Source organism: Sminthopsis crassicaudata, chromosome 2 (assembly GCF_048593235.1).
Source record: "Sminthopsis crassicaudata isolate SCR6 chromosome 2, ASM4859323v1, whole genome shotgun sequence".
Taxonomy (NCBI): Eukaryota; Metazoa; Chordata; class Mammalia; order Dasyuromorphia; family Dasyuridae; genus Sminthopsis; species Sminthopsis crassicaudata.
The window spans coordinates 624308032-624323468 of NC_133618.1; the positions used below are offsets into that span (position 1 = coordinate 624308032).

The window sequence follows — 15437 nt, forward strand, 5'->3', positions numbered from 1 at the left end:
TGTTATTACAAAATCTCAAGTTACTTTTAGGATACAGGTCAAGGTCACATTCTCATGAGAGTTATTCACTCAGTTTATCCCGTTCAATGCTAAATCTAATCTGTTTTCTATAGGCAGCAAATAACTGAAGGCATCTATCATGTCCTTCCTAAATATTTCTTCTCCACGCTAAAAGTATCTAAGTTAACTAACATGATCTTAATAATAATAATAATTGCCAGTAGTATTTCAGTAATAATTTGAAGTTTACAGTACTTTATTAATATGTCCTCTAATTATCAAAGCAGCCTTGGAAGTCAGATGCTATTATTATCTATATTTTAAGGATGGGGAAAAAGACAAAAGTTAAGTGACTTGCTCAGAATCACATAACTAGTAAGTATCTGAGGCAGGATTTGAATTCAGGCCTTCCTGATTCAGACCATCACTATCCACCATACCACCCAGTTGCTTACAGTTCTCACATGGCTGGGATCTGATAGCAGTAACAAATTTTTTTAGGGTCACCATTTGAAGAATGATTTGGGTTGTATTTTTTGGCCCCAGCTGATTGGTCCAAAATGTTTTGCTTCCATCTTCCTCCCCTACTAGTCCATAATGCATTTCCCAAGAAATTTCCCTGTATCTGGGTGACTTCATACCAATCATTTGATTTGACATAATCTTCAAATGAAGGTATTGAATAACCACCTATGATTCCATATAAGCATTGATAATGCTTATTATCTACTTCCTGATAGAAAGGCTATAAAATCAGGATAAAGAATGAAACAAATATTTTTGAAAGAACCAATGCAGGAATTTGTTTTGATTCTGTACATTTGTTACAAATTTTTTCTTTTTTCAATTTTTTTCCCAATGGGGGAATGGATAGAAGAGAAAGAAAACAGATTTTTTGTTCATTAAAAATGTTTTAATTTATTTTACAAATAAAATTAAGTTGTTAGACTAGACTATAATAGAATCATAGATGAAGAACTGGAAGTAACCTGAAGGGTCATTCATTCCAATCTGCTCATTTTACAGATGTATAAGCATATATAATAGTTCACGTCTATATAGTGCTTTATATAATGATGGTCTCTCGAGATTTCTTTTAGTACTAAAATCCTATGTCCCATTTACAACCAGGGTCATCACTGAGCAGAAACTTGATACTAAACTTGGGAGAGATAGAGCATAAGGAGGAAAGTAATGAATTGTGAGAGCTTAAATTGACTATCCTTTGGCTTTGCTGGGACAGTTCATTTCTTTCAAGGGCAAGAATGTTCTATATTTCTTGTATGTGTCCTAACCATAATGTTCAGTAGATTTCCCCACAAGCTGCTGAGCCTTCATTGTCACTGTGGACTGACCTGATGCTTAGTCCCTTTTAGCTGGTATACAGGGTTTAGCTGAGAGAATTAATTTTCCCCAGCTTCATTCTGTACATTTGGGCAGTTATAGCCCTGCAGACTTGGGCTAGAGGATAGAGACATCCTTAAAACTGCTTCCAACTTTGAAGACCTCATGGAGTATCAGGATTCAAAGCACTGAGTTGGGATGAACATTAGGGTTCTGGATGAGCAGAAATTGCCCTCGAGGAAGCAGGATGATAATCCATTTGGGAATTCCTTCACAAATTGGCCCCTGGCTCTAGGATCATTTTCCATTGAAAGTCACTTACTTTTCAGCACAGTCTTTTTTTTCCTCAACTGTAAAATGAGGGGATTGGATTGGGGTTGCTGTGATGCCTTCAAGCTAGATATTTGGGATTCTAAGGACACAGAAGCATATACCTACACATATACTAAATTTTGAAACCTTTCATCAGAAAGAAGCACTTCTGATAAGAGTCCCATGAAATACCTCCCTATTTTAGGAGGTGAACTTTTGAGCTCATTATGTTTCCCTCTTCTTCCAGATCTAGCAAAGAATGCAGCACCCTGCCCTCACACTCTCACAGCAGAGCTATCTTATTGAAAAGCAGATTATAGCAAAGATCACCAGGATTCCTGCCTCTCCTTGAGCTCCAATTACTTATCTCTCATTCCTCAGGCAAGTCCTGAAATATTAAAAGCATCCATTTTCCCCCCTCTCTCTGCTTTAAGCCAACAAGGACCATGGTGGTGAAAACTGGGAGCCATGAAATACCCATCTTTCTAAAAACTAATCACCACAAAGACCAATGAACATTACTATGCTTCAAGTTGTCACAAAAAATTAATCTGGGTGGGGAAGACTCTCGGGGTTTCTGGCCAAAACAGAAACAATTGCTATTTGCAATTACTCTTAGCCATCAGTGTCCAAAACGTGACCAAATAAGACTTGGGCTGGGACTTATTGTTGGCTAATCAATGAGAGCCAGAATGATTTGGGTTTGAGGCATGGTCCTTAAGAAAGACATCTAGCCCCCCAAATTTAACATATCATGCAGGGTTTCAGAGACTGAAATTTACATTTTTGGGTGGATCAATCACAGGTAAGGGTATGGTTTATTATATGGACAGAGAGAGAGGAGGGAGGGAGAGATAAAAAGAGGGAAGGAAGGAAGGAAGGAAGGAAGGAAGGAAGGAAGGAAGGAAGGAAGGAAGGAAGGAAGGAAGGAAGGAAGGAAGGAAGGAAGGAAGGAAGGAAGGAAGGAAGGAAGGAAGGAAGGGAAAGGGAAGGAAGGGAGGGAGGGAAAGGGAAGGAAGGGAGGGAGGGAAAGGGAAGGAAGAGGGGAAGGGAAAGGAAAGGAAGGGAGGAAGGAAGGGAGGGAGGGAAGGGGAGGGGAGGGAAGGAGGGAGGGAAGAGAGGGAGGGAGAAAGGGAAGGAAGGAAAGAAGGAAGAAAGGAATGAAGAAAGAAGGAAAGGAAGGAAGGAAGGAGGAGAGAAAGATGTGTTGTCCAATTTTAGTTAAACAAAATAATGTCAATCTTTAATATAGCAGCCCTTCAGTTAGGAGAAGACAAGGATGTCTTTCTAGGAATAAAATACTTTCTTCAAGTAAGCCAGAAATTTATTTTCTAAAAAGAAATCCTTCTTGAGGAAGAATGTATCTTTGTACTCTTACTAACTGTGAGGTTCTCCTTTTAGATGACTTTAGCCAAGACCAATCCTGAAAATAGTTCATATCATAGATTATATGTTATGAAATCGCAGAACAAAGATCTTAGAAATCATAGAGTTAAATTCTTCCCCTTGTCTATGTCTCAGACAAGTGGCTATCATTTCTCCTTTCAAGTTTTCCAGTGATAGAGAGGTTATCTAAGAGTTGGAAGAAATGGCCATCTGGTTCAAGTTATACCTGAATAGGTATTTCTTCTATGACATAACTGGCAAATAGCCAGCTGTCCTCCTGCTGGAGAGGACAGAACAGCCCTCTTACATTCTACCTCCAGTGGGGTCCAGACTGGCTTGCCTGGAGGAGTTAGCCTCCTGGCACTCAAGTTTTCTTAGGATAAAAATATGGATCAATCAAGCTAAACCAGTCCTGATTTTTCTCCAGCTAAAAGGGGTAAAAATGGCCAGAAGCTGACTGATATGATTTTTGAAAGGAAAAGTGGGAGTTGATTTTTACAGATCATACATTTGGAGGTGAAAGGAGTCTGAAATATCTGCCAGTCCAGGGGTCCTTTTTTCAGTATTTCTTTTAAATTTTCAATTATTTTCTTGGGATACATTTATACATTTTCTGATTTTTAAAATTTTATTTTGATAGTATTCTATTTAAAAAAAAACATGCAAAGATAGCTTTCAACATCCACTTTTACAAAACTTTGTGTTGCAAATTTTTCTTCCTCTCCCTAAGACATCAAGCAATCTGATATAGGTTAAATATGTGCGATTCTAAATATATTTCTATATTTTTAAGAATATACACAAGAAAAATCAGCTAAAAAGTGAAAAAATAAGCAAAGAAGTAACAACAGAAAAGTAAAAATACTATGATTTGATACACATTCAGACTCAATAATTCTGTCTGTATCCTGATGGCACTTTCCATCAGAAGTCTATTGGAATTGCCTGGAATCATCTCACTGTTGAAAAGAGCCAATTTCATTACATGGATCATCACATAATCTTGTTACTGTGTTCAATGTTCTTTTGGTTCTGTTCACTTCACTCAGCATCTGTTCATGGTAAAGTCTGTCTGGGCTTTTCTGAAATCAGCCTGCTCATCATTTCTTATAGAACAATAATATTTTATTACATTCATATACCACAATTTTTTCAGCCATTTCCCAACTGCTGAGCATTCATTCATTTTCTAGTTTCTTGCCACTACAAAAACAAGCATGCAACAAACATATTTTTACACTTGTGGGTCCCTTTCCCTCCATTAAGGTCTCTTTGGGATACAGGCCCAGTAGAGATGCTGCTGGATCAAAGGGTATGCAAAGTTTTATAACCTTTTGGGCATAGTTCCAAAGTTGGATTATTTACAACTCCACCAACAATGCTTTTGTTTTGCAATCCATTGCAATCCAACATTTATCATTATCTTTTCCTCTTATTTTAGCCAATCTGAGAGATGTGCAGTCAGTCCAGGAATCCATAAACTGAAGTTTAGGGAGTCAGCCCTTTCAAAAAGAGCTATAGGGGTGGGAGCCAAGGGAAACGAAGGCAAAACTAAGAGAGAGAAAATCATTGCCTTCCCAGTTACAGGAGTGTGTGGTACCTAGGGATGACATGATGTGCCTGGATACATTATTAGCAACTTCTGTCTCATAATACATCTTTGAAAGTGAAGAAAAAAGGAATGGGATTTATTTATTTATTTTTATAAACTATAAGCTTCTTATCTTAATCAAAAATAGTTTGTGTGGAGAACAAGGAAGGGAATGGATATCAAGAGGAATGTTACTTGTAAGGGAAAAGAAAGATATCTTTTCTCAAAAAAGATATAGACTTACATATTTTTCTCTGAGTATTCAAAGGACCTAACCATGGATATGGGTAAAAGTTGTAGATGCTGGTTGGGAAAGAACTATAAATTTTGGTTAGGAAAAAAAAAGTTGACTGGGAGAATAAATACATCTAGTTTTATACAAATAGGTTTTGGTAGATTTAATGAGGGAAAAGAATGAGGCTATGAACCAGATGTCCTGAGCTCTCAATCTATTTTGCTGAGAGCTTTCTGTGTACCTCAGGATGGTCACTGAATTTCTTTGGGACTAAGCTGCCCCAACTATTAAATAGGAGAGGCTGGGCTGGATTATCTCATAGGCCTTCTCAAATCTTGTTCCTAAGATTCTAAGACTATCACTTAAATGATTTTATGATTGATTCCTCTCTATCTCAGTTCCTTCATCCGTGAAATGGGATGATTAGACTAGTTAATCTGTAAGGTTCATTTCAGATTCTTCGAGGAGACTTGGGGAAGCCTGGCTAGCAAGGACCATTCCACTGACATCTCTCCCATTACTTTAATGATATTTACAATCCCGTCTCTTTAGATGTTTTCCTTTCAGTTTAAGGCTTTCTCTCTCTTTTTCAAATACAAATTCTATTGTGAAAATATTTTAGGCTAAACTTCAACTTCATTCTATTCCAAGGGCCTTTCTCTGTCTCTAAAATTCTGCACATTCCCCAGAAATGGTTTTGAAAAAAAATAAGAGTTGCTAAATATTTAAAATATCCCATAAAGAAGTAGGAAAAGGATATTAAAGGGAAGGGGGAACTTCAAAATAAAGCTAGTCTTTTTTATTATTTTGTAACAGACCTGCCTTGGACAAAGACAAGATAGCTGCAGTAAGAGTTAGAGAGGTGAGCCTAAGAGCCTCTTTTTCTTATAGTCTGTGTATCTGTGGGCAAATAATTGGCCTCCCTAAGTCATGGTTTACTAAGTTTTAAGAAGAAGAGATGGAACTAGAGGGCCTCTGATATGTTTACAACTCTGTCTCTAGACCATAGGATTTCTGGATGGCTGAAATCATTCAGTTATCAATAATCAAGCAATAAGCATCTATTCAGTATCATCTATGGGAATAGATGATAAGGAAGAATTTTTGCCCTCAAGAACCTAATAATCTATCTGGGAAAATAACATAGGTATATAAAAATTTATACAAAAATATAAATAAAATAAAATTTAATTCTCATTGGGATGAGGCATTAATGACTGATGGGAGCCAAAAAGGTCTCATGGAAGAGATAATATAATCTTTGGAGGAAACTATTTCTAGAGCTCTGGGAAAGGTCAAGGATAATTCCATGGGAGCAAGAAGCTTTGAGAGAGAAGAGATTCCTATTGAATGAATGGTGAGAAAATTAATAAATAGTGTCTTAAATATTTTCAAATGCTTCTCTATGGGCGAAGTTCTTCAGTCCTGGCCTTTACATAGGATTGTGATGACCTAGAACAAATCACTTAATTTCTCACTTTCCACACCTGGAAGACTGGGGGATGAGCTAAGTGATCAATCAGAGCTCTCAGAGCTATGACACACTAGGACTCCTCCTCTGCCCCTGCCCCCACCATATTTTGTACTTTTAGATACTCCTCCCCGTTCTTATATCCTTTGAACACTGAATTCATCTTTTGTTTCTCCTTTACTCATATGGTTCCCTTTGCTTGTCACATCCTTCAGTCTCAATCTATTGAAAACTTCCTCATCTTTCAAAATCCAGATGAGGTGCTATTGCTTCTGTGAAGTTTTCCTTGATCAACTCCATCCAAAAAGGACTTCTACTCTTCCTTCCTCCAGGAATCTATTCACTATATTACAATGTCTCTCCCAACTAATCGACAAACATTTATTAAAAAATTTGCCATTGGCCAGACACTAGGGATAAAAACACAAAAGAAATTAGAACCAGCTTTCAATGAGCTTGCATTCTGATGAGGGAGATATGAACATATATAATTACACAATTAATCAAGGGTAATTTGGGGAAGGAGTATTGTAATAGTTGAGATGGGATTTGAACCCAAGTACTGAATATTATTCTTTCAACTATGCTGCCTCTTAGGTTTCCTGAATTGTTCTTTGGCTGGGATGAATGTCAAAATCCCATCTTTAAAGGGTAGGGATCCTATAACTGATGCCAGGAATGAGAATCTTTTCAATATCTGCTCTAGGATTGGAGTAGTTAGGCCGTGGTGGGCAGTTATTCTCCCTTCTTCCCAACTTCACTGCCAGATCTCACCTCATCTTTAATGTCCTATGCCTCTCTGGTAGGGGTCCCTGAGCTATTACTTTTCACATTTTCTGACTCCTCTGCCACATTGGATTGATTCGGGGTCATCTGCTTTCTGTCTTCATGAGTAAAGATCTGCTAAGTTGCATTTTTCCTGTCTCAGCTCCTCTGTCTTATTTGATTTCTATTCTCTCTCAGTTGCTGTTGGCAAAATATGTCCAGCTCTCTTTTGCCACGTGATCATGTGCACAGTGAGTTAAAGAAAAAATCTATTAAACAATAAACCCTCTTCCTTCCCAGGACCACTCTTATTTAACATCAGATTTGGAGCTATCCAGTCAGAAGAAGAAACTGCAGCCCATAGAAATTATGTTAGTTGCCCAAGGTCACAGAGCTGATTTGGGAGAATGAGGTGTCTAGAACCTAGATCTCCTAACATCCGGGCCAATTTGAGTTCTTGTGATGCTAGAGATACTAGAGATGGTAATAGGTGGATCAGTGGATAAAATTCTAGGCCTGGAGTCAGGAATACTTGAGTTCAAACCCATCTCAGATACTCACTAGCTGTGTGTCCCTGCAAGTAACTTAACTTCTGTTTACTGTAAGCCATTGGAGAAGTAAATGACAAACCACACTAGAATCTTTGCTAAAAAAAATCCATTGACAGTGTGCTATGGCGTATTCGGACTAAACAATGACAACAGCAATAGAGATGCCCATACCGACCAAACCTAGAGTTGGATTCCAAGGGGTTGTGGGTCATATATTTTGTCAACCTAAAAGAGCACTTGAAATTTATGCAAAGCATCCTCCTGAGCACTGAAGTTGTAGATAGAAAAAATATAGATAATCTTTGTTCTCAATGAGCTCCCATTGTAATGGGTCATACAACACATTTAGGAAGTTTCATCTGGAGGTTACATGGGAAGATCTCATAGTCATAGTCACAGGGTGCAGCAGTAAAGCAGATGGCAATACTTCATCTTAAGTATAATTTCCAGTAATAAAATCGTAATTGTTTCTTCTCAAATGAGCTCCTGTATAAAAGACTTTGCAAACCATAAGGCATTCTATCGGTGTAAGCTATTGATGATGATGATGATGATGATGATGATACTGGTCTTCAACCACAAGGACAGAGAAGAAAATTCATCTGGCTTCTGCAATTTGGTTTTGTGGTCTGCCTGAATACATTGGGAATTCATTTATTACTCTGTGGCAGTAAATTGCTTATGTAATGTGCCTCTGGGAGCTGGCTGAATCCCTTTCATTAACACTAATAGCAAGATTGTCCACCTTACCAAATGTGTTTATGCCTTTGATGAGCTTGCTCAAGATCTTTGGGGAATAAGAATTCTGTTCCCTTGATTTAGTCATGCTGTTGAGAGACTTTGGTTTTTGTGTTATTAGGTTTTTTGTTTGTTTTTTATGGCACTCATTACACTGCAATATGGACAAGGTTTTGCATCATGGTTAGTTGTGATTCTGGTCAGAGAATTGGTGATGTGGCAGAGAATGCAGCCCGCGGCATTCCTGAGTGCTGCCCAAACCAGATGAAAATGTGGTGACTGTCTGACTGTAATGTGTTGATGTTTTAATAAAAAAAGAAATATATAACTACATGGTTTTTTAAGTCAATATGGGGATCCCCATGTGTGGTTTCATCCTCTGTCTAATTGAGTTTTATACCATTGTGGTAGAGCACCTTTGAGCCAGGAAACCTGGGTTCAAAGCCTGGCTTTGGAATTGGCAAAATAAAGAACAATAAAAAGCCAATTAACTTTGCATTGTCTTTCTTTTTGTGAATGGTTCATCATAGAGTTCCTCTACATTGCAAGATTCCTTTGTGTATCTATCTATCTAGATATATATATCTATCCATATATACCTATTTATCCATATCAACCAAACTATCCATCTATCTATATAGAAACACCTATTCATCCCTATCTAGTACTTTTCTATTCATTTTTCAAATTTATCCATCTCTCTCCATTTATTCATATCTATATCTATTTATTCATCTGTCCATATCTTCTTACCTATCCATACATCTATATACACAGCCACCTATCTACCCATATCTACCTGCTTTTCTATTAATCACTAAATATCTATCTGTCCATCTATCCATACAATATTTTCAGAATCCATGCTTGTGTAAAAGGGAATCACAACAATAATGTGTTCTCCTTTATAGTCTTTTTATGGCCAAGTCTTTATACAAAAAGGGTTATAGGCCTCCTAGATGTGTTTATAATGAGGAAGATACTTAGGTTACTTTGAATTAATGGGTAGGTTTTTTTGGCAATGATGAGATGATGGGAAAGGACTAGAATTGGTGATCAAACCAAATAAAAGTTTGAAGGTTAAATGAATTTTGAAAAAGAACTAAAAGATATCAAACAATATAATCTTCCTCCTGGAGGAAGCCTCATTCTCTAAAATATGTCATTTTCTAAGACATAACTGAAGCATGAGTTTTCAACCATAAAACTTTCCTTCTACAAGAGCCCCCTGTTGTGTTTTCTGCTGTTTAAATTATCATACACTTAGCCAACCTGGAGAAGTAGAAGATAGAATTAGCTATAAGACAAAATGCCTAATTTCTTATTCAGGAGCTGGCACAGATGACAGTGCCCTGGATCAAAAGGAGCATTTGGGGGGACCAGATTGGAGTGCAGGGAAACTGATCATCCATCTCTCTTCTGCAGGACAATTCTGGACCACCATGGTGAAGCTGGGGAGTAACCTGTCAGAGAAGCCAGAGAAGGAGCAGGGCAGTGGAGGTGGTGGAGGGGAAGATGGCTTTGACAATATTCCTTTGATAACCCCACTGGATGTCAACCAGCTCCAACAGCCGTTCCCAGACAAGGTAATGTGAGCAGGGCCCACAAGGGCCACAGCTTGTATGTGTGTGCCCCTGGGGGCTAGAATAAAATGGAGCACAAGACTTGAGCGTTTAACCAGAATTAGGCATAAAAGGAAGGCTGATGCTTGCCCTTGCTTCCCTTTGACAATGATGATACGCTGCTTTCCCAATAACTATAACTTAAACTGGTACAATTGTAAGTATCCAAAAAAGTACATTCATTCATGTCTTTGTGTTCCCTTTATAACTAGAGAAATAACCTTTTAAAAAATCCTTTATCAATATCTTTTTGTTTTTATTATCAGTCATTTTCAGATATAGCTCCTTCATCCCCAATCCAGTGAATTTTATCTATTCCAAGAAAGAAATAAACAATTAAGGAAAACTAATAAATCCATTGACCAAAATTGATGATGTATGGCATATTACATACCTATTACCATATAAACCACACTCTCCCTACCCCCAAAAAAGAAGGGAGATTCATGTCTTCATTTCTTAAGGCCTTTGTAGAAGTTTGCTATTGTCCTTTCATGTAGAAAATTATACAGTAAATAAAAGTTCAAGGAAGCTATGATTTTGACCTCACATTTGATTTTACAAACCTTTACAAAGGTTTGTCCTGTGAACTAGCAGCAGCAATGGTACAAAAAGTCCAGGTCTCTTGACTCCCATCCATCATACTCTTTTCTCCATTTCTAGATGGCTGGCCATTTCCACTGGAGAGTTCTTGGGGGGTAGAGGAAGGTATATATACCTGGTGAGGAACTTATGGGCTCTCCATTGCTAAATCATTTTCCCCCACAGGTGATCGTCAAGACCCGAACAGAATACCAGCTTCAGTCGAAGAAGAAGAGAAAGTTACATGTACCTGGAATCAAAAGGTTGAATGTCAATCTATATGATGAAGTATCAGAAAAGGTCAAGGTAAGAATGATCCTCACTCACAGTGTCCCTTTGCTAGTTTCTCCTGATAATTCAGGAAAGAGAAATGTGAAAGTCTTCAAAAAGTCTCTGTTGAGGAAAGGAAGTTGGTTGGAACATTGTCAATCTTGGCTAAGGCTGGGGTTGTCTCACTGAGAAAGGAAAAGATGTTCAAGAATAAGGGAAAGATTATTCAGGATACATTAGTATCCTGGACACATAAGCAAAATCCAGCCAAGGTCCCTCCAGAGAAGTACTATTTTGGGGTGCCAAGTAGAGTAGATAGGTATCTAAGATCATCTTTTAGGTTCCAACTGGAAACACTATCAGAGGTTGGGTGTCTGGGAGTGGGTAAGAATTAGCTACTTCTTCTGGATAAAGGAATTTTAATAAAAACCTCTTGGTATATATAGTGTCTTAAGGTTATTTACCTGCTATGAAGGGACACAGGTAGAACAAAATTGGCATTGCTTCATCCTATTGGAAAGATAAATATTTTTAAAAGGGGGAGAATCCAAGTGACTCTTGCTGACAAAGAAGATAAAGGGAATGCTGAAGTTTACTTTTTCTAGACCAGTGCCATTGGAGGAAACATTAATTTTGGGACATTGCGAAATGAATTGAAAAGAACAGAATGAGACAACAATACAGTCATCCCCATTATCTTTCACTCTGAAGTATATAGTACCTGAGGAAGAAGGAAAGTATTTCTACATAGAAGACCCTTAAGAAAAGCTAGGTAGAATATAAAGAGCTATAGAACAAAGCAGTTGGAGTTAGAAAGACCTGAACTTAAAAAAATCACCTCAGATACTTATTGACTGTATGACCCTAGACAAATCACAAAATTTCCCTCTACCTCAGTTTCCTTATCCAAAAAATTAGGATAGTAATAACACCTGCCTCTCAGAGTGGTTGTGATGATCAAAAGTGAGAATATGAATGTGCATATACATGTTATGTTATTAATATAAATATATATATACACATAATATATGTTGTATTGTAAAAGCCCTTTGCAAGTTTCAAAGTGCTATAAATTTTTTTGTTAGAACTAAGATCAAAATTCATTATTGAAATGTCTGATTAATGGAAATGACTTGTGAGTGACTCAACACCTATTTAATCTACCTCAATGTCTCCCAATTAGCTCCAGTTGAAACACAAAGCCTTCTATTGGGTATTTAAAATCCTTTCTAGCTTTTCAATTTTTTTTGAGTAACTCTTTCTTTTCCTCTTCACACTCTAAAATCCAGCAACAATATTTTCCTTCCTATTTTTCCCATATAATACTCCAGTCTCCAAATTGTGCCTTTTTCTAAGACTTTTCCTTGGCTATTCCTTTTGGCTTAAATGTTCCCTCTCATTTCTGTCTTAACTTTCCTGACTTCCTTCAAGACAAAGAGCAACCTAACTTTTCCCAAATTTCAGTGTCTTCCCTGTGGGATTGCTTTCCATCCATTCTGTATATATCTTGTATATATATAGAGAGAGAGTTAATTATGTCTTTTCCCATTGAGAATATAAGTTTCTTGAGGGCAAGAACTATTTTTGACTTTCTTGGAATCTCTAGCATTTGGCATAATGCCTGGCACATATTGAGCACTTTAAATATTTCTTGACTGATAAATCCTTGGGAGCAGAATTAATTCCTACTTCAAACTGTCCTTTAGTAATACTTCTCTATAGTTTTGGGGGATTATAGTGGAATAGATGGGACCAAAAGGCTGAATGTCAATCTGTATGATGAAGTATCAGAAAAGGTCAAGGTAAGAATGATCTCCTCCAGATGTTCTCATTTCTTCCTTTAATTAGGGAAAGATCCCTAGATACAACTTGCATTCATTTCAAAATGGCTTTATTCAGATTTTTGTCCCTCTCCTTCCCAACTGAAGCTGATTAGAGATGTGACTCCTTATCACATTCATGCATTCCTTCACCTAGAGTGGCAGGTTTTGGTAAATGGATATCTCCTCTGGTGACAGAACTGGTCATCCTTGGATGGAGTCCTGCATCAGGACTTTGATAAAGGAGAGGATTTGATCCAAATATCATCTGCTCTCATTATCTGAATAAATAAGCAGAAGGTAATTTGGGGAAGGGGAGAGTACTAACAATTGGATGGTAGATAAAGAGTGAATACCAGAGAATTCAGAGGAGTTAGTGTCTGAATTGAGTATTGCAGAATATAAAGAATTCTGACAAGCAAAGATAAGGAATGGTATTCAAGGTATGGGATGCAGTTTTCATGAATGCATAAGTGGTGAGAGATGGGCACGTTGAATTTGGGCAATAACTGGTAGTCCAGCTTTATTGGAGCTTAGAGTGGGTAAGAGGAAATAAATGGGAAATAAGGCTAGAAAGACAGATCACAGCCAGATTGTGGAGCTCTTTAAATGACAGGCTGAAGAATATGTTTCTTTTGTGTGTGTTTTATCCTAGAGACAATAGGTAGTCACTCAGGATTTCTGATCAGGGAGATACCACCATTTTCTCTCCAGGTGGCCTATTTTATATTTTCATGGCAATCTTGTTTCTCCATTTCCCTCTCAATTGATCTGCATTCGAATTATGCTTTCCTCTCTTATTCCTAAATCTAATTACAGCACTATATTTTTTAAAATATGAAACATTATTATATTGGTTTTAGATATCTGTTTTAATGCAGTATTCATCCATTCTCTAAGAGCAAGGTCTGTGTGGCCCCTTTTTAGTCTTTATATCTCTTAGTACCTAACCCTGAATATAGGTGTTAAATAAATACACATGCAGTTGAATTGGTGATTAGCTTATATTTGTCTAGATCCTGGAGGACAGATGAAAACAATTCATTTTTTCCAGGAAATGTCCAACGAGTACACTCTCTCAACTAGCAGGTCTTGAAACACTTGAAACACTAAATTTATGAACCTCTAAGAGATGTCTTAAATGACATTTATGCAGACTGGAACAAAGGAAAATTCATAGTTAAGTATTTAATGTGGGGTTTTTCCTATCCCTCCATATTGAGAAAATATAGATTTTAAAGATATGTATAGAAGATGGAAGCAAGGACATAAAGAGTATATATATACACATACAGATATATAGATATATAAAAGATATTCCTACGCATATATACATATACATGCATATATATATGTATGTATGTGTGTATGTATATATATATATATATATATATATATATATATATATGTCTTATAAAAAGATATTGTAAATAGTAAAAACTCAGAATAAAGTGAAACTGACAAGGTCGAATGTGTTGGGAGTTCTATCTAGAGAAGAACAAAGAAAGAGATTAGACAGGACTATTTTCTGGGCTAGATAGGATAATGATCGGTAACAGAAAGAAGAGAAAACCATTCTATTTCAGTTTACTTTCCTTTCCTCCTCCTCTCCTGCCCCTCCTCCGCCCCTCAACCAAACAGTATTTGTTGAGCATCTCTGATAATGTGCCAGGCACTGTTCTAGATGCTGGGAATATGAATTAAAAAGAAAAAGAAACATTCTCTACTTACAAAAAAGCTAACATTCTAATGGAGAAAGCATTAAGTGCATATAAAAATATATGTCAAAGAGAATGAGCCTTGCTCTAGAAAGGGAAGAGCAAAAATGGCAAATGGGGTGAAAGAGGTTAGAAAGATTCCTTCCTGAGTTCAAATGCAGCTTCAGATACTAGCTGTTTGACTCTGAGCAAGTCAGTTAATCCCATTTGCCTCAGTTTCCTCATCTGTAAAATCTGCTAGAGAAGGAAATGCCAAGTCACTCCAATATCTTTCCCAAAAAAACTCCCAAAACTCCAAAGGGGGTCATGAAGAGTCAGACAGGACTTAAATTATAATTCTGGAGAAACTGAGACAAGACAGAGATTAGGATTATTAATATTTTAATAGTGGAGAATTTGGACTAGCAAAGCCATACTAGCCAGCTGGATGGAACTCTTGTTTCAAAGCATCCAGCAACCAGCAAGTGATTCCAGAGAAGTTTATAGGGCTCCAGCTATCAGGGAAACAATGGCAGGGGGGAATGTGCATTAGGTGAATGGAAATTCCAGGAAAGTACAATAAGTTTTTAATTCTGACAGGTTGGGAGTCAAGAAGATGATTGAGCATGAGACAGGAAGTCTGAACCCAGGAGATAGCCAATTATTTGAGATAAGTCATCTGGAGCTGTATGACTCTTTGGAGTGTGAGACTGGCCAGAGGCCCCTATTCTCTCAGTCCAAATGAGGGGGGTGGCCACCAGAGAAACTAAGGTAGAACAACTCAGGGAAACTAAGGTATTACAATTCAGGGAAACTGAGGCATTACAAAATGACCCAAAGAGAATAATCAGATAGTAAATATCTGATGTCAGACTTGAACTTGGGGCTGTGCAATGGACCTGGGTCATTAAGGCATGAGGCCATATTGCCTCCAATGATCAGTGGTCCCATATTCTAATCTCTGCTTTTCCAATTCCTTTTTTTTTCTCTTTGCTCTATTAATGCTTTTATGTTCCTGTCCACATATCCTGATGCTTCAAATCTGCTATCTTA

At 37.3% G+C, this 15437-nt stretch overlaps 1 protein-coding gene across 1 annotated transcript in view; it reads left to right on the forward strand.

The window, feature by feature from the left end:
* The window catches only part of CALY (calcyon neuron specific vesicular protein), a 112395-nt gene that overhangs the window by 63605 nt on the left and 33353 nt on the right, over nucleotides 1-15437 (forward strand). Inside the window, exons 2-3 of the mRNA XM_074296292.1 lie at nucleotides 9819-9979; nucleotides 10784-10903. Of these exons, the coding sequence (XP_074152393.1) occupies nucleotides 9836-9979; nucleotides 10784-10903 (264 nt within the window). The 5' untranslated portion in view covers nucleotides 9819-9835. The remainder of the gene's footprint in view (nucleotides 1-9818; nucleotides 9980-10783; nucleotides 10904-15437) is intronic.